This window comes from Hippopotamus amphibius, chromosome 7 (genome assembly GCF_030028045.1).
Source record: "Hippopotamus amphibius kiboko isolate mHipAmp2 chromosome 7, mHipAmp2.hap2, whole genome shotgun sequence".
Taxonomy (NCBI): Eukaryota; Metazoa; Chordata; class Mammalia; order Artiodactyla; family Hippopotamidae; genus Hippopotamus; species Hippopotamus amphibius.
The window spans coordinates 4,267,155-4,292,187 of NC_080192.1; the positions used below are offsets into that span (position 1 = coordinate 4,267,155).

Here is a 25,033-nt window from a genome sequence, read left to right on the forward strand (position 1 = left end):
AGGACTGTTACTCATAACAGTGAAAGGAAACAAAGCAAACTCAGCAAAGGGGAAAGGCACGTGAGGAACTCTGAGGAAACCAGGTGCAAGTTTCCATGAATCCTTCCCCAGTGGAGTCATACAGGACAGGCTTAATTCCTCCAGCAACAAGTTGTGACAACATATGTGAGATGTTTACCAAAGAACCTCATTAAAGATTCAACCCTCAGGGATTTTATTGGGGAATGGTCACATAGGCACCTCTGCCTAGCACATACCAGAATCCCAGACTCCTAGAAAGAAAGCAAGTATTTAGCATAAATCATATTGTTTAGGCACAGTGAGACATTCTTATCAGAAAGTGATGGAAACCCTCACAGAATCAAAATCCAAATCCCATGATGCCTGCTAAGCAGGACTTTCAGAGGCTAGCAGGCTTGGACATGCACTACCAACGCATACCAATCATAAATATTCTAGCAACCCTAGTCTAGCCCTTGGGGAAATCCTGGAGATAGCCATTTAAAAAAAATATGTGACAAAATTTATAAAGTAGGGATAACTGAAATTCAGAGAAGTTAAATGATTTGCCATGGTGATACGGGAGAGAGCTGGGGATTAGATCCATGTACAGATTCTTACATTTAAATCACTTAATACTCTACCATAGCTGCATAGAAAGCAGTTATCTACGTAAAATTGTTTAGTCACGTGCATTTTGAATATAGAAAAGACCATACTATCTATTTTTATTTAAAAAAAAATTTTTTTTTTTATTTATTAATCGGCTGTGTTGGGTCTTCTTTGCTTCACACAGGCTCTCTGTAGTTGTGGTGAGCAGGGGCTACTCTTAATTGTGGTGCATGGGCTCTTCACTGCAGTGGCTTCTCTTGTTACAGAACACGGGCTCTAGGTGCACGGGCTCAGTAGTTGTGGTGCGTGGGCTTAGTTGCTCCGCAGCATGTGGGATCTTCCTGACCCAGGGATCAAACCCATGTCTCCTGCATTGGCAGGTGGATTCTTAAGCACTGTGCTACCAGGGAAGCCCCTGAGCAAAGTTTTTTATCATTAGGAATGATAAATAACTTTTTCTCTCTTTCCTTCTCCAGGAAAATCCAATATAATGGATGCACTTAGTTTTGTAATGGGAGAAAAAATAGCTAATTTAAGAGTGAAAAATATTCAAGAACTCATTCATGGAGCACATATTGGAAAACCTGTTTCTTCTTCTGCAAGTGTTAAAATTGTATATGTGGAGGAAAGTGGAGAAGAGAAAACATTTGCAAGGATTATCCGAGGTACTTTTTTTTTCTTGGGTAGCAAGTAATAGAACCTGTTTGGTTCTACACTGGACTTTTCTTTAAGCAGACATACTTATTCAAATTCCCCTACAGTCAAATAGCATTTTTCTCCCTGGTTATTAGGTTAAAATGAAGGAGGGGGTCTACCTCAAAGACAGTGATGTCATAAAAGTCCTTCCTGAGGTTATATATGTTTATCTGGTTTTCCTAGTGATGAACTAACTAAATGCATATTTTTGGTTTGTATAGAAAGTTTTTCCTACCACCAAAAAGCAAATTGCGTGAAATATTTGACTTTGTATTTTATGATTTATTCATGAATCCCTGTGTTTCCTGAGTAAATAAGATTGTGAGTTATTTATGTATATTTTTTCTATTTATGCTAGGAGTTTACAGAGCCTCTGTAAATAGATGTTTCTTGGTTTTGTTTTTTGTGGTTTGTTTTCAGTCTGCCACTACAACATGGTTCTAATGTTCTAATGTATAAATACACTTATTAACTTTCCTCAAGTTCAATCACAGGTAATTTTAGAAATACTTACTATATACATATACCTTAATGCATAATTTAAGTATTTCACCACTTTATCACCTAGATATTTTCATTGGTTAGTTTTCTCACTTCTTTTGAGTTTTTTATCAAAAGTCTCCTTCTCAGTCAGAGTCCCTAGCTTACTCTCTTTACTTAATAAACCATCATAACTTTATTTTTTCCCCACCTTTATTGAGGTATAATTGACAAATAAAAATTGTATATGTTTAAAATGTATAATGATGTTTTAATATACATTGTGAAATAATCACCACAATCAAGCTAATTAACATATGTATCACCTCATGTGATTACTGTTTTCTCTCTGTGTGTGAACCCTTAAGATCTCCCTCCTAGCAAATTTGAACCATATAATACAGTGTTGTTAACCATAGTCACATACTAAGATCTCCAGAACTTATCTTGCATAAATGAAAGTTTGTACCCTTTTACCAACATCTCCCCATTTCCCCCTCCCCCAGGCCCCTGGCAACCACCATTCTACTCTTTCCTTCTGTGAGTTTAACTGTTTTAGATTCCACATATAGGTGAGATCATGCAGTATTTGTCTTTCTGTATATGGTTTATTTCACTACCTTAATGTCCTCCAGGTTCATCCATGATGTCACAAATGGCAGGATTTCTTTCTTTTTTAAGGCTGAATAATATTCCCGCATTTTCTGTATCCAGCCATCTATTGATAGATATTTAGGTTGTTTCTATATCTTAGTTATTGTGAATAATTCTGCAGTGAACATAGAAGTGCAGATAACTCTCCAAGGTACGGATTTCATCTTCATTGTATTTATACTCAGAAGTGAGTGCTGGCTCATAAGGTAGTTCTATTTTTAATTCTTTTAGGAATCTTCATACTGTTTTTCATGATGACTGTACCAATTTATATTCCCACCAACAATATTCAAGGGTTCCCTTTTCCTCATGTCCTCACCAAGACTTGTCTTTTGTTAATTCTAATAGGCGTGAGGTGATATCTCATTGTGGTTTTGATTTGCATTTTGCTGGTGATTCCTACTATTGAGCATGTTTTCGTATACCTGTTTGCCATCTGTATATCATCTTTTGAGAAATATCTATCCAGCTTCTTTCCCCATTTTTCAATTGGGTTAGTTGGTTTTTTGCTATTGAGTTATATGAATTCCTTACTTATTTTGGATATTAACCTGTCAGATGTGTGGTTCCAAAACACTTTTTCCCCTTCTGTAGGTTACCGTTTGCACTCTGTTGATCGATTCCCTTGTTGTGTAGAAGGCTTTTAGTTTGATGCAATTCCACTTGTCTATATTTGCTTTTGTTGATTGTGCTTTGGGTATTATATCCAAAAAAATCATTGCCCAGAGCAATGTCAAGAAGCTTTTTCCCCATGTTTTCTTTTAGTAGTTTCATAGTTTCAGGTATTACATTTAAGTCTTTAATCCATTTTGGGTTAATTTTTGTATATGTTGTCCATTTTGCGTAGGGGTCCAGTTTTATTCTTCTGCATGTGGATATCCAGTTATCCCAGCACTTTTTATTGAAGAGACTATCTTTTCCCCATTGTGTGTTCTTGGCACCTTTGTTGAAGATTGGTTGACTATAGATGCTTAGATTTCTTTCTGGACTCTCTATTCTGTTCCATTGTTCTGTATATTTTTATGGCAGTGCCACACTGCTTTGATTACTATAGCTTTATAATATATTTTCAGATCAGAACATGTGATACCTTCAGCTTTGTTCTTCTTCCTAGCTCATCTATCTTAGTCCATTTGGGCTGTTATAATAAAATACCACAGACTGGGTAGCTTATAAACTATAGAGATTTGTGTCTCATAGTTCTGGGAACTAAAAGTGCAAGCTTAGAGTGCCAGCATGGTTGGATGAAGACTCTTTTCTGTGTTGTAGACTTCTCATTGTATCCTCACATGTGGATGGGACTAGGGAGCCTTGTAGGATCTTTTTATAAGCACACTAATACCATTATGAGGGCTCCACTGTCATGACTTAATCACCTCCCAAAGGCCTCACTTTCTAACACAATCACCTTTGGGTTAGCATTTCATCATATGAATTTAGTGGGGACAAACATTCAGACCATTACACCATCCTATTTAAAATTGCAAAACTTCTTTCTCCTACACAGAGACTTCCATACCCCCTTCCTACCTCTGTTTTACTCCTTAACACTTTCTCATGTGATATTTATTTTACTTACATATCTCATTTTTGTCGGTCTCCATTACTAGGATATAAGCTCCTTGAGATCAGACTTTTGTCTGTTATGTTCACCACTGTAGAACACTCCTTGCCATGTAGCAGACACTCAATATTTGTTGACTGATTAAATGCATTTATTAACATGTATATTATTGCATAACTGGCCATTTCAATAAGAAAAATAATTTTATTAAGCTTTCAATAGTTGTTGATATATGTCTGGTATTTATACTTCCTATAACAGCCTTTATTCTTTTATTTTAGGGGGATGCTCAGAATATCGTTTTGATGATAATCCTGTGAGTCGTTCTGCTTATATCACAGAGTTAGAAAAGATAGGCATAATAGTCAAAGCACGGAACTGTCTAGTTTTTCAGGTAAATAGCTGTAGTATTTTATTTTATTCATGATTTTGAAAATATATCGCATTTTATATGTTGGTATGCTTAACTATTTTTAAAAGGGAACTGTGGAGTCAATTTCAATGAAAAAACCCAAAGAAAGAACGCAGTTTTTTGAGGAAATCAGCACTTCAGGAGAGCTTATAGGAGAATATGAGGAAAAGAAAAGAAAGTTACAGAAAGCTGAAGAAGATGCACAGTTTAATTTTAATAAGAAAAAAAATGTAGCTGCAGAGCGCAAACACGCAAAATTAGAGAAAGAAGAGGTAAGGTGTCATGATGTAACCCACTGAGTATTGGATATAAAAACTTTGTGTAAGAATTTTAAGTATTGGTTTGGGGTTACTAAAAAGATTCTTTTAATAACGTGAGACAAATAAAGCCCAATATTCATCTGAGAGAAACTTTTTGATGTGTTTTCCATTGTTGGGTTTTTTCCTCCCAAACAGGCAGAACAACCTGAACTACAAAGATGTCTGATTTTCCCAACTAAAATTAAACTTGAGGGATTTATATCTTACATGGCAGAGGCTCTCAGACTTTTGGATCTTGTCCCCTATACTTTGAGGACCCCAAAGAGTTTCTGTTCATGTGGGTTGTATCGATATATATTGTATTTGAGACATTTAAAAATATATTTTAATGATTAGTGTAAAAATAACAATAGTAAACTCATTGAATGTTAACATAAATAACATATTTTTATGAAAAATAACTGAGTTTTCTAAAACCAAATAATTAGAAGGGTGGTATTGTTTTACCTTTTTATAACCTCCTTAATATTTGGCTTAATAGAAGACAGATGAATTCTCATATCTGCTTCTGTATTAAATCTCATTTGTGCTAAGACCTAGCAGCTTGCTGCATAACACAGGGAGATCAACTCTAAGATAGGTGAAGACTTAGAGGGGTGAGATAGGGAGGGTGGGAAGGAGTTGAGGGAGGGAGGGGATATGGGGATATATGTATAAATACAGCAGATTCAGTTTGTTGTAGAGGAGAAACTGGCACAAGAGTGTAAAGCAATTATACTCCAATAAAGAGCTTAAAAAAAAAAAAGACCTAGCACCTTTACCAGCCGTTGACTTTTACACCATCAGTGCAGATGTCAACACTGAAAAAGGCAAATAAAATCTGAGGATTATTATGAAAATAGTTTTGACCTCAGGGGCTCCGTGAAAGGGTGTTGGGGAACCGTAGGAGGCCATGGCCACACTTTGCAAATGCCATTCTGTGGTATTTCTTGGTGCCCTTCACAATGCCTAGTGTAGTGCCTTGTATATTGTTGATAATTGCTTGTCTTTAGAGTAATCTTTTCAAATGCAGATCAGCTTCTGTCTTTGTCTTGCATAAAACCTCTTCAGGGCAGTGCTTCCCACTGCACTGAGAATCTAGTCTCCCTTTCCAGCCTGCTCATCTGCCCCTTGTTCACCTCTGAAGCTTTAACTTCCTCTACTCTCCTAACACATTGACCTTTATTACTTATTAAAAACACCACGCTCCCTTCTATCCTGGAGCTTTTCTGTTTCCTCTGCCTAGATAGTTATACGCCTGATTTTTACATGGCTGATACTATCATTGAGGTTTTCATAAAAATGCCATTTTCTCAGGCAGGCATTTGCTGTCCACGCCCCCAATCTAAATTAGCATCCCTTCCCTGGTACTATCGCATTATCCTATTTTGTTTCTTTTGTAGCATATTTTTTAAAAGATATTTATTTATGCATGTATGTATGCATGCAGTGCTGGATCTTAGTTGCGGCACGCGGGATCTTTATTGTGGTAGGCAGGATCTTTTTTTTTTTTTTTCCTAGTTGTGGCATGCATGGGGGATCTAGTTCCCCTACCAGGGATCGAACTTGGGCCCCCTGCATTGGGAGTGCAAAGTCTTACTCACCTGACCGCCAGGGAAGTCCCATTTTGTAGCATATTTTGCTGTATAAAATTATCTTGTGTATTTTTTGTTTGCTCATTTATGCTCTGACTCCTCTTATTCCCTCCCTGCCTCACTAGAATAACTAGATTATAAACTTACAAGAGCAGAGACTGTTTGTCTTGTTCTCTACTATATTTCCAGTACATAGAAGAGGGCCTGGCACACAATAGGCAATTAATAAATATTTGAAGAAATAAATGAAAGGTGGATGTGTTCCTTATTAGTGATGTTTCTCTGTTTTCTTCATATTTTTAAATGTGTGTGTGTTTATGTCCTTGGTTTTGTCAGTGGAAAGGGGTGGTGTAAGTGAAAGTCAAACTACAGTATTCATAATATACTATAACAGCTTACAGCAGTGTAGAATTGCAGAACTTTAAGCATTGTAAAGACAGAATAGTCCAACTTCCTAATTTTTTTTTAAATTTTATTTATTTATTTATTATTTTTTGAGGGGTACACCAAGTTCAATCATCTGTTTTTATACACATATCCCCGTATTCCCTCCCTCCCTTGACTCCCCCCCCACCCTCCCTCGAGTCCCCCCCCCACCCTCCCCGCCCCAGTCCTCTAAGGTATCTTCCATCCTCGAGTTGAACTCCCTTTGTTATACAACAACTTCCCACTGGCTATCTATTTTACAGTTGGTAGTATGTATATGTCTGTGCTACTCTCTCGCTTCGTCTCAGCTTCCCCTTCACCCCCCGCACCCCCCAAACCTCGAGTTCTCCAGTCCATTCTCTGCATCTGCGTCCTTATTCTTGTCACTGAGTTCATCAGTACCATTTTTAGATTCCGTATATGTGAATTAGCATACAATATTTGTCTTTCTCTTTCTGACTTCACTCTGTATGACAGACTGTAGGTCTATCCACCTCATTACATATAGCTCCATCTCATCCCTTTTTACAGCTGAGTAATATTCCATTGTATACATATGCCACATCTTTTTTATCCATTCATTTGTTGATGGGCATTTAGGTTGCTTCCATGTCCTGGCTATTGTAAATAGTGCTGCAATAAACATTATGGTACATGTTTCTTTTGGGATTATGGTTTTCTTTGGTTATATCCTAATTATTTTTTACAGCATCCTGGCAGATGGCTTTTTATCCATAACTTGGATTATTTCATTGATTAAGAGCTTTCCTCTTAAGTCAGTACATTCCTTCATTTCTTTATTAATAGTACAAATAGTAAGGAAATTCTTCTATCTCACATATAATTTAGAACTTTAATAGTCCTATTAGTTCTATTTGTAGAAAAAATTACATCCTATAGAAGGAATTTTACCTGGAATCATTGAATTTAAAGTAGCTAGGGACCTTAAAAGTCATATAACTTCCTTCAGTTTACAAATGAGGAAGCTGATTGACATGCTTGCCAAACTCTGAGGTCAAGACAGAAATGGGACAGGACTCAGTTAGTGGGTGCCCCTTTGTGGTTCTTACAACCGTACCACTGAGTGCGTGAATATGAAATCCTTTACTGGTTTGTTGTAGAAGTATATGCAGAAGCCTTCTCCAAATAATGCTACTTTGGGCAAGAATATCATTTGTTAATGATATAAATAAAAATTCATTAGAGAGCATTTGTTGGTTCTCTAGTTGAGTTTATGAAAAGTCAATGTAAAATATACTTCCTTTTAACTGTTGTTGAATTGTACTGTTTTATAGGCAGAACGTTACCAGATTCTCCTTGAAGAACTGAAAATAAACAAGATACAACTGCAGCTTTTCCAGCTGTATCACAATGAGAAAAAAATTCATTTTCTAAACAGTGAGTTAGAGCGTGTGAATAAGGATTTGAGTGTCACAAAAGAGTCTCTTTCTCGTCATGAAAACATAGTTAAAGCCAAGAAAAAGGAACATGGAATGTTAAGCAGACAACTACAACAAACAGAAAAAGAATTAAAGTGAGTTTTCAAAATAGTTACTAACAGTTGGATTTTATGTAGATTGATAGAAAAAATAAAAATAAAAGTGACACTTTGAAAGTTGATTTTTTAAATAAAATTTTTTACTTTGGAATACTTTTAGATATACAGACAAATTCTAAAGATCATACAGAGAGTTCCCATATTCCCTACACTCAATTTCTCTCACTTATAGCATCTTACTAATAATGTATGATACACTTGTCAGAATTAATTAACCAATATAGATACATTATTATTAACTAAAGTCCATACTTTATTCATATTTTTTAGGTTTTCCCTAATGTTCTTTTCTGATCCAGTATACCGTATTATATTTAGTCATCATGTCTTCTTAGGCTCCTCTTGGTTGTGACAGTTTCAGACTTTCCTTGTTTTGGATGTCCTTGACAGTTTTAAGAAGCATTGGTCAGGTTTTTTGTAGACTGTATCTCAATTAGGATTTGTCTGTTAGTTTTCTCATAATTAGACAGAGTTGATGGGTTTTGGGGAAGAAAACCACAGAGGTAAAATGCCATTATCATCACATTATATCAGGGATGTCAACATATTATATGTGAGGGATTCCCTGGTGGTCCAGTGGTTAGGACTCTGCACTGTCACTGCTGAGGGCCCAGGTTTGATCCCTAGTTGGGGAACTAAAATCCCACAAGCTGCATGGTGTGGCCAATAGAGAAATAAATAAATAAATAAATAAATAAATAAATAAATAAATAAATAAATAAATAAATAAAATAAAGCGGCTACACCAAAATTTAAAAACCATACATCATATACGTTATATGATATGTCAGCTATCTAATATATCATAGTATCAGCATGACATCATTATTGATGGGGTTTTTTGTTTGGTTTTTGTTTTGTTTTGGCTGTGCCACTCAGAATGCAAGATCTTAGTTCCCCAACCAGGGATCAAACCTGTGACCCCTGCATTGGGAGTGTGGAGTCTTAACCACTGTACCACCAGGGAAGTCCCACATCATCATTGATGTTGACCTTTTCTTGCTTATCTGTAACCTCCCGTTCCAACAGTAAGAAATCTGGGTTCCACAGTCTCCCATCCATTTGCTTAATTGTTCAATTCCAGTAATCATGTATGGCAGTATTGGAATTATTAACCCATATCCTTGTGGGAAGCAACTTTACCAACTAGAGTACAAGGCTTATGTACAATTCCTTGTGCTTTTAGTTTTATGGACTCCACTCATTTCCAGAGTTACTTAGGTAAGCACGTTTCCCCCTCCCGCTTCAGTAAGTAAGGTTGTTTCATACATTTGTAATAAGTTAGATCCTTTTGTCACATTCTGTATTCCATGTAGGATCCCTTGGCCTCCTAAGTGATTTTTTTTTAATGTGATACATTAAGGTTCACTCTTGGCCCTGTAAATTTCTGTAGGTTTTGACAAATGTATGATGTCACATGTCCACCACTACAGTATCATACAGAGTAGTTTGCCACTCTTATAAAATTCCCCTCTGCTTCCCCTATTCGGTTCTCCCCTTGTCTGGCAACCACTGGTCTGTTTATAGTCTCTGAAAGTCAATTTTTACCATATCTTTTTAAGTGTTTAATTTGATCAAAAGAACTTCTTCCCTTTATATACTATAAAATTTAATTTCCTTTAAAGCAAACTTTATTTTTCTTTTTAGATCTCTTGAAGCACTTTTAAATCAGAAGAGACCTCAATACATTAAAGCTAAAGAAAACACTTCTCACCACCTCAAGAAGTTAGATGTGGCTAAGAAATCAATAAAGGACAGTGAAAAACAATGTTCTAAACAGGAAGATGATATAAAAGCCTTAGAGACAGAGCTGGTTGATTTAGATGGTGCATGGAGAAATTTTGAAAAGCAGATTGAGGAAGAAATCTTACATAAAGGGCGAGACATTGAACTAGAAGCCAGTCAGGTGAAAAAGTTGACATATGGGAAATCATTTGTTTCTATTGTTTCAACTTCCCCTTTTAATTAGAAAAAATTTAAAGGATGACCTCTCTTTCTGATATTTTAAGAGATTTTCCTCCGAATTTAAGTTATGGGGATTTAAATTTTTCAGCCTGTATGTAGAATCTAAATTTAATCTTTAGGCTATTTTTCCTTTATAAAATTAGATGACATTATAACATTTATGAGTTAAAGTCATCGAAAATACTTCAACGAGGTTACTTGGTATCATTTTGTAATAAAAGTTAGGTAATTAAATTATATTCTTATGTTTTTAAGGTAATCTTTTTTTTCTCTCCTTATATTGTAAAAACTTAAAAGTCAGATAATATATGGCTTTGAAGAGACATGATCACTTCATTGACAGGAGGGATATTGATTACTTAAGATTATTTAAAACGTTAAGTGATTAACATCCATTTAGCACATAAGATTGAATTATGTCAATAGTAGATATCCAAAGATTTATAATTCAGAGTTTTCAAACATTCTCTCAACTAAATTTCTATCATTTGTCTTTCATTAATTGTATAACCTTTTATCACAATATGTATACTAAAGTAATTATGACTGTATAAATAGAAAAATACGTCATCTTCTCTCACCTTCTTTTGCTTCTGGACCATTAATGTTTAATGCTCTTTCTCGTTTAAGAATTTCTTACAGAGACCTTATAGAGTTGGTTTTGAATACCTTATTGATCTATCTAAAGAGTTTTAAATAAGATGTTCATTTTATGTTTGTGCTATCTTAGCTGGAGAAGATGGCTAACTATGGCCTAATTTATAAAGAACATAATCTTGATATGTTTAATTATCTGCTAGTAAAGGATATCATATAAAGAATTTCCTCTCATGCTTCTATAAGTGAGTTAGCAATGTGTAAATAAATGCTCTTTATACAGCTGGATCAGTACAAAGAACTTAAGGACCAAGTAAGAAAGAAAGTGGCTATAATGAACCAACAATTGGAGAAGCTGCAGTGGGAACAAAAGGCTGATGAAGAAAGACTGGCATTTGAAAAGAGGAGGCATGGGGAAGCTCAGGTTTGGGCAATAATGATTTAGAGTTATTTTTCATGAAATTTTATTCCCTTTTTATATTGTTTTTTTAGTATATAAATGGATTTACATCAGACATAAGGAATTAATTAAGTTTTCTGGATTACCTGTTAGGCTGCTTAGTATTGTATCATTTAGGTGCTCTTTCATGGTCTGAGATAAAAATAGACGGTGTCCTCATTCACATAGTCGGTAAGCATTTTATGTGCACCTATGTAATGACAGGCGTGGGCAGATGATATTGTCTGTTCTCACATGTAGGTTAGTCCAGTGAGGTTAGGAGGAGGGTCGATAAAGGAAAAAAACAAACAAGTGTCATAATGTAAGTGAAAAGTCATTTGGAAATATCAAGGACATAGCCCAAGAGGAGCTTAATAGTCTACATGAAAGGTAACCGTCAAGATAGCATTACAGTGTTCTGCCTTAGAGTAAGGCAGATCTGGCTTCCATCCAGGCTTGTCCTGTCACTTACCTGTGTTGATATAACTAAATCATTTCACTTCTCTGAGCTTTGATTTCTTAATCTGAACAATGAGGATAAGTATGTCATTTTTTATGTCTGAGTAATATTCCATTGTATATATACTACACCACATCTTCTTCATCCATTCATCTATTGATGGACCCTTAGGTTGCTTCCATATCTTAGCTATTGTAAATAATACTGCAGTGAACATGGGAGTGCGTTTATCTTTTCTAATTACTGTTTTTGTTTTCTTTGCATAAATATCCAGGAGTGGTATTGCTGTATTATATGATAGTTCAATTTTTAATTTTGTGAGATCTCTCCATACTGTTTTCCATAGTGGCTGCACCAATTTACATTCCCACCAGCAGTGCAGGAGAGTTCACTTTTCTCCACATCCTCACCAACACTTGTTATTTGTCTTCTTGATAATAGCCATTCTGACAGGGGTGAGGTGATATCTCATTGCTGTTTTGACTTGCATTTCCCTGATGATAGTGATGGTTGAGCATTTTTCATGTGCCTGTTGGCTATCTATATGTCTTCCTTGGAAAAATGTCTATTCAGATACCCTGCCCATTTTTTAATTAGGTCTTTTTTTAATGTTGAGTTGTATAAGTTCTTTGTATATTTTGGATGTTAACCCCTTATCAAATATATTGTTTGCGAATATCTTCTCCCATTCAAAGCTGCTACCTCAGCTTAGGTCACTATAAACTTCCCTCTTAGAACTGCTTTTGCTACATTCCATAGATTTTGGATCATTGTATTTTCATTCGTCTTAGTGTTTTTTAAAGTTTCTTCTTTAATTTCTTCAGTGATCCATTGGTTGTTTAGTAGTAATTATTTAATCTCCACATATATGTGTTTTTTGGCAGTTTTTTCCTTGTAGTTGATTTCTGGTCTCTGTTGTGGTCATAAAAGATGCTTGATATGATTTTAGTTTTCTTGAATTTATTGCAACTTGCTTTGTGGCCTGGCATGCGATCTGTCCTGGAGAATGCTCTAAGTGCACTTGAAAAGAATGTTTATTGTGCTTTAGGGGATGAAATGTTATATATATCCATCAGTTCCATCTGATCTGCTTAAGGCCAGTGTTTCCTTATTGATTTTCAGTTTGATGAACTGTCCAGTCATGTAAGTGGAGTGTTGAAGTCCCCTCCTGCCCATCTGTGTCTTTTGTTACCGTCTTTGTTTTAAAGACTATTTTGTCTGATATAAGTATTGCTGCCTCAGCTTTCTTTTTGTTTCCATTTGCATGGAGTACCTTATTCCATCCACTCACTTTCAGGCTGGGTGTGTCTCTAGATCTGAAGTAAGTCTCCTGTAGGCAGCATATATGTTTTTTTAAAAATTTCACTCAGTAATTCTGTCTTTTGATTGGAGCATTTACTTCATTTACAGGTAAAGTTGTTATGAACAGGTGTGCACCTACTGCCATTTTGTTCATTGCTTTTGGGTTGTTTTGTGATTTTTTTTTTGTTCATCTCTTGTTCTCTTCCTTTGTAATCTGATCACTATTTTTAGTGTTATATTTGGATTCCTTTCCTCTTTTTTGTGTGTATCTTTCATAGGCTTTTGGTTCGTGGTTACTGTGAGGTTCATATGTAACATATGAACATGTTATGTCATGTGTAATGTATGTAATATACATGATTCATATATACATATGATTATTTTAAGTTGATCTCTTAAGTTCCATTGCATTCTAACAACCTCACATTTTCACTCCTTTTTTAAGTTTAATGTTTTTGACATCATATTTTACATCTTTTTTTTTGAATATCCTTTAACTACTTTTTGTGGATATAGATGATTTTGCTACTTTTGTCTTTTAACCTTCCTACTGTCTTTATAAGTGATTTATCTGCTACCTTTACTATAGGTTTGCCTTTACCAGTGAGATTTTTTCCTTTCATAATTTTCATATTTCTAGCTGTGGGCTTTTTCCATTTTGAAGAGTCCCTTTAACATTTATTATAAAGCCAGTCTAGTGGTGCTAAGCTCTTAGTTTTTGTTGTTTGTAAAACTCTTTATCACTCTTTCAAATCTGAATGATAGCCTTGCCTGGTAGAGTTTTGTTGTAGGTTTTTCCCTTTCATCACTTTGAATATATATTGTGCTACTTCCTCTGGTCTGCAAAGTTTCTGCTGAAAAGTCAGCTGAGAGTTTCCTTGTACATAACTAGTTGCTTTTCTTTTGTTGCTTATAAGAATCTCTCTTTATCTTTAATTTTTGCTGTTTTAATTATAACGTGTCTTGCTATGGATCTCTTTGGGCTCATCTTGTTTGGGACTCTCTGTGCTTTCTGGACCCGGATGTCTGTTTTTTCCCCTCGGTTAGGGAAGTTTTTAGCTGTTATTTCTTCAAATAAGTTCTCTGCCCCTTTCTTTCTCTCTTCTCCTTCTGGGACCCCTAAAATGCTAATGTTAGTACACTTGATGTTGTTCCAGAGGTCTGTTAAACTATGCTCATTTTTTAAAATTCTTTTTTCTGTTCTCCTTGGGTGGTTTTCCAGTATTTTGTCTTTCTGTCTTCCAGATTGCTGACCTTTTTCTCTGTATCATCTAATCTTCTGTTGATTCCTTCTAGTGAACTTTTTATTTCAGTTATTGTATTCTTAATCTGCTTGGCTCTTTTCTATATTTGCTAACTCTTTGTTGAAACCCTCATTGTGTTTGCCCATTCTTCTCCCCAGCCTGGTGAGCATCTTTATGATCATTACCTTGGCGCATCTTCATGCAGTGGATTGCTCCTCTTTATTTCCTTTAGCTCTTTTTCTGGGGTTTTGTCGTCTTCCTTCATTTGGAACATATTCCTCTGTCCTCTCGTTTTGCCTAATTCCCTGTGTGTATTTCATGCTTTTGCTTCCTAATCATGGAGAAGTGGCCTTATGTAGGAGATGTCCTGTGGGGCCAAGCAGCACACTCCCCTCTAGTGCCTCCATGTACCCTTCTGGTGGGGGGAGGTAACTACTTGGGCATGCTGGTAGGTGGGGCTGGCCCCTGACCCTTTTGGCTACAAGGCCCTACTTTGTGCAGTGATTGCAGCTGCTGGAGAGTGAGATTGGCTTCCATGTGGTTAGCTGTGTGACCTGAAGGATGCAGAGCTGCTACTGGCCCACAAATAGGTGGAGCCAGGTCTTGCATGGCTGGCTGCACAGCCTGGGAGGGCCCAGTGCTGCTGCTGAACACTGGTGGGTGGGGTCCAGACTCCACATGACCAGCGCAGGCCTTCTGGTGGGTGGTTATAGGCTAGAGGGAGAATTCCAGAACAGTGCTTGCCTGCACTGGCATTGCCACAGGAGAATGAGCTCCCCAAAATGGCTGCCACCAGCATATGTGTCCCCAGGAAGAATCCCAGTTGCCTCCTGCCTCTCCAGGAGGTTCTCAAATATCAGCAAATGGGTCTGACCCAGGCTGCTTTCAGACTCCTGCCTCTGTGCCGGGACTTAGAGCATGTGAGATTTTGCATGTGCTCTTTAAGAGAAGAGTCTCTGTTTCCCATGGTCCTCTGGCTCTCCCTGCTCATTTTCAAAGCCTATGTTCTGGGGGCTCACCTTCCTGGTGCAGAACCCCTGGACTGGGGACTCTGACGTGGGGCTCTGACCCCTTGCTCTTTGAGGAGGACCTCTATGATTATCGTATTTCTCCTGATAATGAGTCCCCAACAAGCAGTATTGGTCCTGACTGTACCATGTCTTCACCCCACTCACCTGTCTCATGGTTCCTTCTTTGTATCTTTTTTTGTGGCAAATCTTTTCTGCTAGTCTGAAGTCTTAGATAGTTGCTCTATAAGTAGTTGTAATTTTGGTGTGCTCAAGGAAGGAGGTGAATTCAGGGTTTTCCTACTCCTCCATCTTGGCCATACCCCCTATATTCTTATAGCTTTAAATACCATCTGTTGATGACTCCCAAGTTTGTATTCCTAGCTCACAACCTCGTGTATCCAGCTGTTTCCTCATCATCTCTATTCTGGGTGTTGAATAGATATCTTAAACTTGAGTCCTAAACTGAACTTCTGATCACACCCAGATTGTACCACAAGCATAGTCTTTCCAGGCTCTGATGATGACAAATCAATCTCATTGGTTGATCACGTCAAAAATCTTGGAGTCCATCTTTGACTCTTTTAGGAAACTGTATTGGCTCCACCTTCAAAGTATACCAAAAATCTTATCCCTTCTCTCCATTTCTATTGCTACCACCATGGTCCAAGCCACCATCTTTTTGTTTTTTGTTTAGATCAGTGTAGTAACCTGCAAGGTTTCCCTCTTGTGTCCCCTTTATAATAGTCTCAGCACAGCAACCAAAGTGATGCTTTTAATATCTAAATCAAATCATGAAACTTGCTCTTTTTGAAGTTCTCTAGTGACTTCCCCTTGCACATAAAGTTTAAGTCAAAGTCCTTGAGTGCCCTACATAGACTTACGTGATCTGCTTGCCCCTTCCACCCCAATTTACCTCTCAAACCTCCTCTCTTTCTATTCTCCCTCTTGTTTTCTGTGGTCTGGCTGTAATGGCCTCCTGGAACCTAGCAGACATGTTTCTGCCTTAGGGCCTTTGCACCGGCTATTCCTCTGCCTGGAACATGCTTTCCTGACATTTTTTTCATTTTTAACTCCCTCATGTCCTGTGAGTCTTTGCTGACATGTTGCCTTCTCAGTGAGACCTACTACCCTGTTTAAAATTGTAGTGCCCAGTGCACTTCTGCTCACCTTATCCTAGCTCTGTTTTTCCCAGTGTTTATCTCCTAACATACTATTTAATTTGCATATTATTTGTCTATGGTCCCCCTCTAGAATGTAAATTGCACAAGAGCAGGGATGTTTGTCTGTTTTGTTCACTGGTGCATCTCAGGCACCTAGAATAGTTCTGATCTAGTGCAGATAATGAATAAGTATCTTGGATTAATGAATTTTACAAATGAAGGAATCAAGGCACAAGATGGTTAACTTGACTAAACTAGTAAGTGGAGGAACTGGGATTTGATTCTAAACACTTTGTCACCAGAATGAACCTTCTGAATACCTATACTGCATGCCTCATATTTTAGTCTCTTTGTGATTTGGCAGATGAAAATACAAACAAATAGGAAGGGTAGTATATGATAATATACTAATATATATCAATAATCATATGAGTAGAAGAGAGGACATTTTGTGGAAGGAGAAAAATGTAGTAACATCAGTAACTACTTTTCAACAACTTGTATAATTTGTATCACATATGGAATTATACACTGATTTCTGCAAATATTCATTGCACATTTTTGCCTCTGTGCATGCTAATTTTGGAAAAACCTACTCATCATTACATGTTGAATTCTGTAGTTACCCACACCACAAAGCCTTCCCTGGTTTGCCTTTTCTCCCTACCCCACCAAAAAAAAAAAAAATCACCCTGAAAAATAGTTTCTTCTTCATCTAATCAAGATGTCTTGATTGTTCTTAATCTGTGTCTAAGGGTTTTCATCAGATTGGAGGAAAAGTAGAGTTAATGGTGCAACTCTACCAGGCTGGAAGCTTTTTAAAGACAGGATTCGTAATAGTATCCCATTTTAAGTCCCATGTACTTAGTAGATGTTGCTAAGTGTTGATTGAATCTCTTTTGAATAGAAAAACAGTGACAGAAGAAATAACATATCATGGTGGAAAGAGATTAAAAAATCTGTACCCATACTTGGTTTCCCACAGGACTGGTCATTCCCAGTGGGAACGGCTATAACTCTCCACAGATCAAGATCACTAGATGCTGGGCAGGGGTTGGTTTTCCTAGACAGCTAGCATGATCAGCTGGCATCCTGAATCCAGAATGCCTGGTGTCAGGGCCGTGTGATTATCCCCCAGGACGTGTCCAGCGGAGCATCCAGGCCCTGACACAAGCCCTGGGAGTGGCCAGAGTAAAGGCAGAGCAGGTGTTTCCAGTTGACTAAACTTGGTCTTTGATGTTAGCTAATCTTGTTCCTGTCTGTTGGAATGGAATTCTTAAGTGAGATAATAGAATTTCAATATGGGGACTCTAATTTCAAAATGTGTGAGTTCCTGGAGAAAAGGAATTGTATCTTGATCATTTTTATAACTTTTGGCACCTAGCATAATAGATGTCTGTTCAGTGAATTTGTGTGATAAATGAGTGAAATGAGATCATTATCTTCACGGTATATTTTATCCTTTACCACTTGAAAATTATGGTATTTCTTCTCTTTTTTGCTATTGTATACTGAAAAAGAATTGTGTTTTTTACTTTTGTGCATTCCTGGAGTGTGATAGTAATGGAGTAAGACAGATTAATCTTGCTGTAATGCATAGGATGAATTAGGGAAAAGGTTAAAAATAAGAAAGGAATTGGGGACTACCACAAGCCTTGGACTTAGTGATAAAGTGAATGGAGCAAGACCTGTGAAGTCGTCCTTCCACAAGCCTATAGTTGCCTTATAGATTCCTGTGCGGTTAGAGTGCTGAGCCGCTCTACTGGGGTTGCTTATTTGTCTTTTTCTCCCACCAAAGCTTAGTCATTGAGAGCAGGGACTCTGTCCTATTCATTATTATATCTGTAGTTCCTAGCACATGGTAGCCAGTGAATAAATATTTATTGAATGAGTTAGTTTGAGAGAGAGATAAGAACTGTATATAGATATTTGAAAATAATCCCTCTGGGTTTAAAGTTACCAAAGTAAACTTACTGGAGATTAGATACCTAGTAAGTGATGGAGCCAGGATTTGAACCCTGAGTCTTGAAACCTCAAAGTTCTATACCATACTGCCTTTCAAAATTAAAATTTACTCATAAGAATTTTCATATGGTTATATGTATTTCAAGTTTAGAATAACTTATGCTATTATAGTAAGTTATAGGCATATAGTGAAAAATAATTTTGTTTGGAGTTGCTGTAATTGATTTCAGATTTCATTTCCTATTTTAGGAAAATCTAAAACAAGTAAAAGAACAAATAGAAGATCATAAAAAGCGAATAGAGAAGTTGGAAGAGTATACAAAAACATGCATGTAGGTATAGTGAAAAAAAAAAAAAAATTCCTTGCAGCTTTCTTGTATCTCTGGGGTCTCATATATTTGTGATGGTATCTCGTATAGTCATCAGATGAATGCTTCCACTGTATAATAATGTTCTCACTCCTCTATTGTTTTTTTTATTTCATTGTAGATAATTAAAAATTATACTTAACCACTAAGGTTTAAGTTTTGAAAATATAAATGTTTAACAGTGGTGAAACTTAATACTCTTCTTTTGGTATTGATATTTTATAATAAAAGTATGTCATGAAAGCTAGCACAACCTAAATGTTCTACCACTAAGAATTTCCTTTTCATTGGCATTTACTTACCATTAAGCTCATGATGATTGCTCTGGTTATAGTGATCTATCCTTTCTTTTTCAGAATCCAGAAATATGTATCTTTTGAATCCAGAAAGAATGATTAAAATATCTTTTGCTCATGTTTGGTGCTAGGTTATTATATTGTATTTTTTCATCATTTAAAATTGATAGAGCACTATTCCATTCTCCTGCACTGCCAGACCACAGTGTATCATATCTTGTAATTACTAAATTTTGGTTTTTCTTTTTGCTGTATAATGTGTTATTGTTATTGTTGTGTAGAAATTGCTTGAAAGAGAAAAAACAGCAAGAGGAAACCCTAGTGGATGAAATTGAAAAAACAAAATCAAGAATGTCTGAAGTTAATGAAGAGTTGAATGTTATTAGAAGTGAGTTGCAGAATGCTGGAATTGATAGCCACGAGGGAAGATGCCAGCAAAAGAGAGCAGAGGTTCTGGAGCACCTTAAAAGACTTTACCCAGATTCTGTGGTAATTGAAATAAAAAGGCTAAGCTTTCTTATTTGGGATTAAAAATTTACCATTAATAGGAAGTAATATTATTTCAGAAATCTATAGATTTTGTGTTTTATTATTTATATTTAAAACATAATAGTAAATAACTGGGGTAAAATGTACATAACTCCCAGTAATGTCTATAGATAAGTAATTATTGAAGAGAAACATCGACATAAACACATTACCCAGAAAGTCCAGGTATGGCCAGCATCCCCAAAGGACATGGGTACATGAAGTAGTCTGTTGCCCCGTAGATACATGGCCCCATACTGCATTTTCTTCATGATTTCAGTTATTAAAAAATATTTTTTCGGTAGATATTGTTGGCATACTTTTGAAACAGTGAATTTTTATTCTCTAAATCTGACTGTCCATCCAGTATTACTAGTGTATTTCATTAGCCCCAGTACAGCGACATCTATCTAACCTGTTGTTTGGGGTGTCAGCCTCACAGAATTGTTTCCTTTGGTATTGGGGTCTGGCATCTCACTCTCTTGTCACTAACACCAGTGTACACTATATGGTCCTTGTTTTATGACAGCCTATTTTCAGCATTTAACACCGTTAACCACTTAGGCTGTTTTGAAACACCTGTCCGTTGGCCTCCATGATACCACACTCTGTTGGCTTTTCTCCTATCTCTCTGGCCACCCATCTTCATTTCCCTTACAGCATCCTTTTTGCCTTTCTGACTCTTAAATGTTAGTCTTAACTTCTAAATAATGATGGAGGAATAAGGCAGGGTCACAGAATGCTTCCCCCAATACCAAGAAAAATGAAAAAAACTAGTGAAAAACTCATTCAGCAACTAAAAGAGGAAAGGGGCTCATACAGCATGCTAGAACCTTCAAAAAATGGTAATAGTCCAGGATTTTTTAAAAAAGATTGAAGTATAGCATTGCTTGTTCTTAATTCTGCAGAAGGCAAACTGATAAATCTGTTAATTCCTGAGAATTCTCACTTAGTACCCCTTAATCAGCAAGAAGCAAACTCATATGTTTGTTTCCTTTTTATTAAAAAAACTATCACTAAAATAGAATCAGAGAACATGGATCTCTGCTTCTCTTAGATGGAAGTGAAGGATTTAGGGCTCCTTATTAAATTGAGAAGCCAATTCCAAACCCTCTCCCCAAACATGGGATTTGTTCTCTTCCCCCAAGGAGAGAAACCTTGGTATGGAATATTGATTAAAAACTCAGAAGAAAGAACAAAACTCAGGTATTCAAATAAAGCATATGCGCAGCCTTAGCATAGCTCTCATTTACCTCTGCACTGCAGGCCCACAGGTGATGGGAGATAGATCAGAAAATACTTAGAATATAGAACAGAAAAACTTGGTCCATCATCTGTTGCTCAGAGGAGATAACCATCTCAGCTTTAGGTGAGGGAATCAAAAAAAGTTATCCATCACAGAAAATACAAGGTTTGCACAGAGCTGCCCACATTAAATATAGGCACAGTGAAGAGAATCAATATGGCAGCTATAGGTACATATAATAATAAAAAGAAAGAATAATTTAAAAGGCATTTAGAAGTCAGAGAGCCTGTGGAAGAAGATTACAGAACAGAATCCCCCATAAGTGTTTTGTGCTGTGGACAATTTAATAAGAGCGTGAGTTCATAAAATCAGATTCAAATATGAGCTAAAACAATAAAATAAAAAAAATGTGAAACTAAGGAAACAAATCAAGAACAAGCATTACTAAACTAATAATAAATTGCAAGTAGCAAGGGACGGATTACATAGCTGAAAATCAAATTACTGACCTAGAAGTATGGCTTGAGTTAACCATAGGTGAACTGAGAAGAAAACAAAGAACAAGATAATAAATATTAAAGATAATGATGATCTATCATAAAAAAATTGGTATTTCTTAAGTAGAACCTAGCAAATGAAGAGTCTAAAGATGTAAAATTGAATCTGCAGACATCCTAGGGAGCATTGGTACAGGATGGTTGGCATTCTGACATTTGAGACTTTTTGAACTTCAGTCTGATTCTTGACCAGTCTTCAGATCCCCCAAAACACTTCTCTGTGGGAAGCCTTCCCTGGCTTCTCAGGCCAACCTGGTTCCTGTTACATATTCTCAGAGCTCTCTGTGCTTAATCACAGTGTCTGTTATAGATCTACTTTGTATATGCATGTAATTATTGATTATTTATATCTTCCTTCCCTACTAGTATGAAAGCTGTGTAACGTCATGGAGGATCTGTTTTGTTCAGGCATGTTTACCCAGTGTCTGGCTCAGTACCTGCGTGCAGCAGGTGCCTCACAGATTCTTATTTAATAAATAAAGGAATGAATGAATACTATTTAATTGCTAGCTTTGTAAAATATTTTAATACCTTGGTATGACTAGTCCCTCCTTATTACTCCTTTGTTGAATGAAATGTGACACTCCTAAATGGATATTTCATAATGAAATTTATTTCCATTTGAATGAGACTTAAATTATGATGTTTATAATTGGTCTATGATGCTTTATTACATTAGAAAATACTGAATTATATGTTCCTCATTAAAGTATTTGTTTTTCTCTCCTTTTTTAAAACCTGCTAAGTTTGGAAGACTACTTGACCTGTGTCATCCTATTCATAAGAAATACCAGCTGGCTGTTACTAAACTTTTTGGTCGGTACATGGTTGCCATTGTTGTAGCCTCTGAAAAGGTAGCAAAAGATTGTATTCGATTTCTGAAGGAGGAAAGAGCTGAACCTGAGACATTCCTTGCTCTAGATTACCTTGATGTAAGAAATTTGTAATCCTTAGTATTTAGTGTGATAAGATTCTGTCTTTTAAAGTATGTCTTTTATTGCCTGAGATGATATGATAGTGATTGAAAAAATCATAGGTTGGGTGCCAGTTAGTCAGTCATCCACATGGCTCGTGTTATTGGATTGGCAGGTAAAGAATAGTATCAAGTGGGTGCTATCTTTCTTGCCTTCATATCCTTTATTCCTAATCTAGTTTTGCCTTGATAATTCACCTTGATGATTTCGAGGACATTGCTCTAGCAGTGCACCACTCTGCCTACTAGCCAGCAATTTATTTTGTCCTACAGCAAAGTATAGGAGATGGTTAAGACATACGTTCTGTCGGTGAAATGCCAACCCAGAGTCTCAATTGTAAATATGTGGTCCGGTACATATATGTGTCAGCTCTTGGTGGAGCAAGCTAAATTTTGAGCCTGGAAGTATGTATCGAAAGGCCTTAGAGTACCGAAAGTTTAAATTCCTGAGGCAGGAACTCTGTCATTATCATGGCTGATATCCTTTGGTGATCTTTTCATTGCCTACTAAAGAAAATGTTCTTCTTGGTCCAGCTTTCAAGTCCCTGAACTGTAGGCACTGTGCATAGTGGTTAGGAGCACATGCCCTAGAGTTGGACTGCCCTGAGTTTGAATGTCAGCCCTCCTTCTAATTAGAAGTTCTCACTGATTTGTCCTTAACTTTTCTGAGCATCAGTTTCATCATCTGTGAAGTGGAGGAATTAGCCCTTCCCTTATTGGATTATTGCAAGGAATCACCGCATGTAGCACACCTAGCACAGTGCCTGGCACGGAGGAGGGGTTCAGCAAATGCTAACTGGGTATTGATGGTCCAAACTTGCCTTTTGTACTTTCACACTTTTGTTTATACCTTCTGCTCACTAAAACTATTTAACCTAGTTCATCTGCCTGTTAAAATTCTGTTTTACAAATAAATGCTGGAGAGGGTGTGGAGAAAAGGGAACGCTCTTGCACTGCTGGTGGGAATGTAAACTGATACAGCCACTATGGAGAACAGTATGGAGGTTCCTTGCAAAACTAAAAATAGAGTTACCATATGACCCAGCCATCCCACTGCTGGGCATATACCCAGAGAACACCATAATTCGAAAAGACACATGCACCCCAGTGTTCATTGCAGCACTATTTACAATAGCCAGGGCATGAAAGCAACCTAAATGTCCATCAACAGATGAATGGATAAAAAAGATGTGGTACATATATACAATGGAATATTACTCAGCTGTAAAAAGCAATGAAACTGGGACATTTGTAGAGACATGGATGGACCTAGAGACTGTCATACAGAGTGAAGTGAGTCAGAAAGAGAAAAGCAAATATCGTATATTAACACATATATGTGGAATATAGAAAAATGGTACAAATCAACTGGTTTCAAGGCAGAAATAGAGACACAGATGCAGAGAACAAACATATGGACACCAAGAGGGGAAAGCGGGGAGGATTGGGGGGAATGAATTGGGAGATTGGGATACCAAATTGTACACTCTAAATATATGCAGTTTATTGTATGTTAACTGTATCTCAATAAAAGTTCTTAAAAAAATTCTGTTTTACATATTTCATGCTTAAGAAATATGTAAAATATGTGCCTTTTTTCAAGGCACACTCATTTTTTAAAAATATGATACAGAAGTGTATTAAATATAAAGGAAAGACTCCTACCTCATCTCAGTGCTCAAGTCCTTTATTGCAACTATTTTTGATGGTTTCCATCATACAAATTTATATAAATATATGCTCCATAATACATATATATATGTACAGACATCTTTTGGTTGTATATAGGGTTTTTCCTTTGTTTTTTCAAAAATGAAATTATACTTGCTGTTTTTCAATAATACATTGCAGACGTATTTTGATCTCTTTATCGACCCAACTTAAAAGTCATGTCAAAGAAGGTCTAAAAGCTTCCCTGATTGTTTAAGCCTAAAATGATTTTCTGAGTTCCATACTACTGTGCCACTCTTTTGAAAGTATGTAAATGGGTATCACCTCCTGCTAGATTTTATGATTTTGAGACCATGAAGGGCTTCTCATTCATTGCTTTATCCCAGCTAGTTAGTGACAGAGTTGAACCTGGAAATTATACCTTCTGGCTTTTAAAAAATATTATACGAGCCAGTGGTAGGATATTGTTCATCAGGTTCTTGTCAGACTTCTGTTGTGTATAAGTGCATACTACTAATCATTTGCTGTCATGCTTATGTATGTTCTTTGAAAAAGAATGTACTGAGTACTTGGCTTTTATTATATATCAAGTATTTTTTAAATCTTTTAGATCAAACCAATCAATGAAAGATTAAGGGAGATTAAAGGCTGTAAGATGGTGATTGATGTCGTAAAGACTCAGTTTCCTCAGCTGAAGAAAGTAATTCAGTTTGTGTGTGGAAATGGCCTTGTCTGTGAGACTGTGGAAGAAGCAAGGCATATTGCCTTCGGTGGACCTGAAAGACGGAAAGTAAGAGGCTTAGATTGTACTTTTGGATAATTCGAAGCAGTATTTATAAGACTAACATATTACACAAATATTTATATATGCTTTCATATGTTCTCTTATGTAAGGAAAACTAACATAGAACCTAATATGTTCATGGCTTCAGTAGTTTTTATAATGTTGAGTTTTC

The 25,033-nt window shown here is 36.5% G+C and overlaps 1 protein-coding gene and 1 non-coding gene across 3 annotated transcripts in view; both read left to right on the forward strand.

Moving 5' to 3' along the window:
• SMC1B (structural maintenance of chromosomes 1B) overlaps nucleotides 1-25,033 on the forward strand; it is an 81,336-nt gene that overhangs the window by 11,676 nt on the left and 44,627 nt on the right. For both annotated transcript variants that reach the window (XM_057741945.1, XM_057741947.1), the window contains exons 2-11: nucleotides 1,089-1,277; nucleotides 4,288-4,400; nucleotides 4,487-4,690; nucleotides 8,034-8,272; nucleotides 9,944-10,202; nucleotides 11,142-11,282; nucleotides 18,688-18,770; nucleotides 19,384-19,591; nucleotides 22,180-22,365; nucleotides 24,688-24,867. In XM_057741945.1, coding sequence (XP_057597928.1) covers nucleotides 1,089-1,277; nucleotides 4,288-4,400; nucleotides 4,487-4,690; nucleotides 8,034-8,272; nucleotides 9,944-10,202; nucleotides 11,142-11,282; nucleotides 18,688-18,770; nucleotides 19,384-19,591; nucleotides 22,180-22,365; nucleotides 24,688-24,867 — 1,802 coding nt within the window. The remainder of the gene's footprint in view (nucleotides 1-1,088; nucleotides 1,278-4,287; nucleotides 4,401-4,486; nucleotides 4,691-8,033; nucleotides 8,273-9,943; nucleotides 10,203-11,141; nucleotides 11,283-18,687; nucleotides 18,771-19,383; nucleotides 19,592-22,179; nucleotides 22,366-24,687; nucleotides 24,868-25,033) is intronic.
• TRNAD-GUC (transfer RNA aspartic acid (anticodon GUC)) lies at nucleotides 8,859-8,931 on the forward strand. The gene has a single exon. It is a non-coding gene; the product is annotated as a tRNA-Asp (tRNA).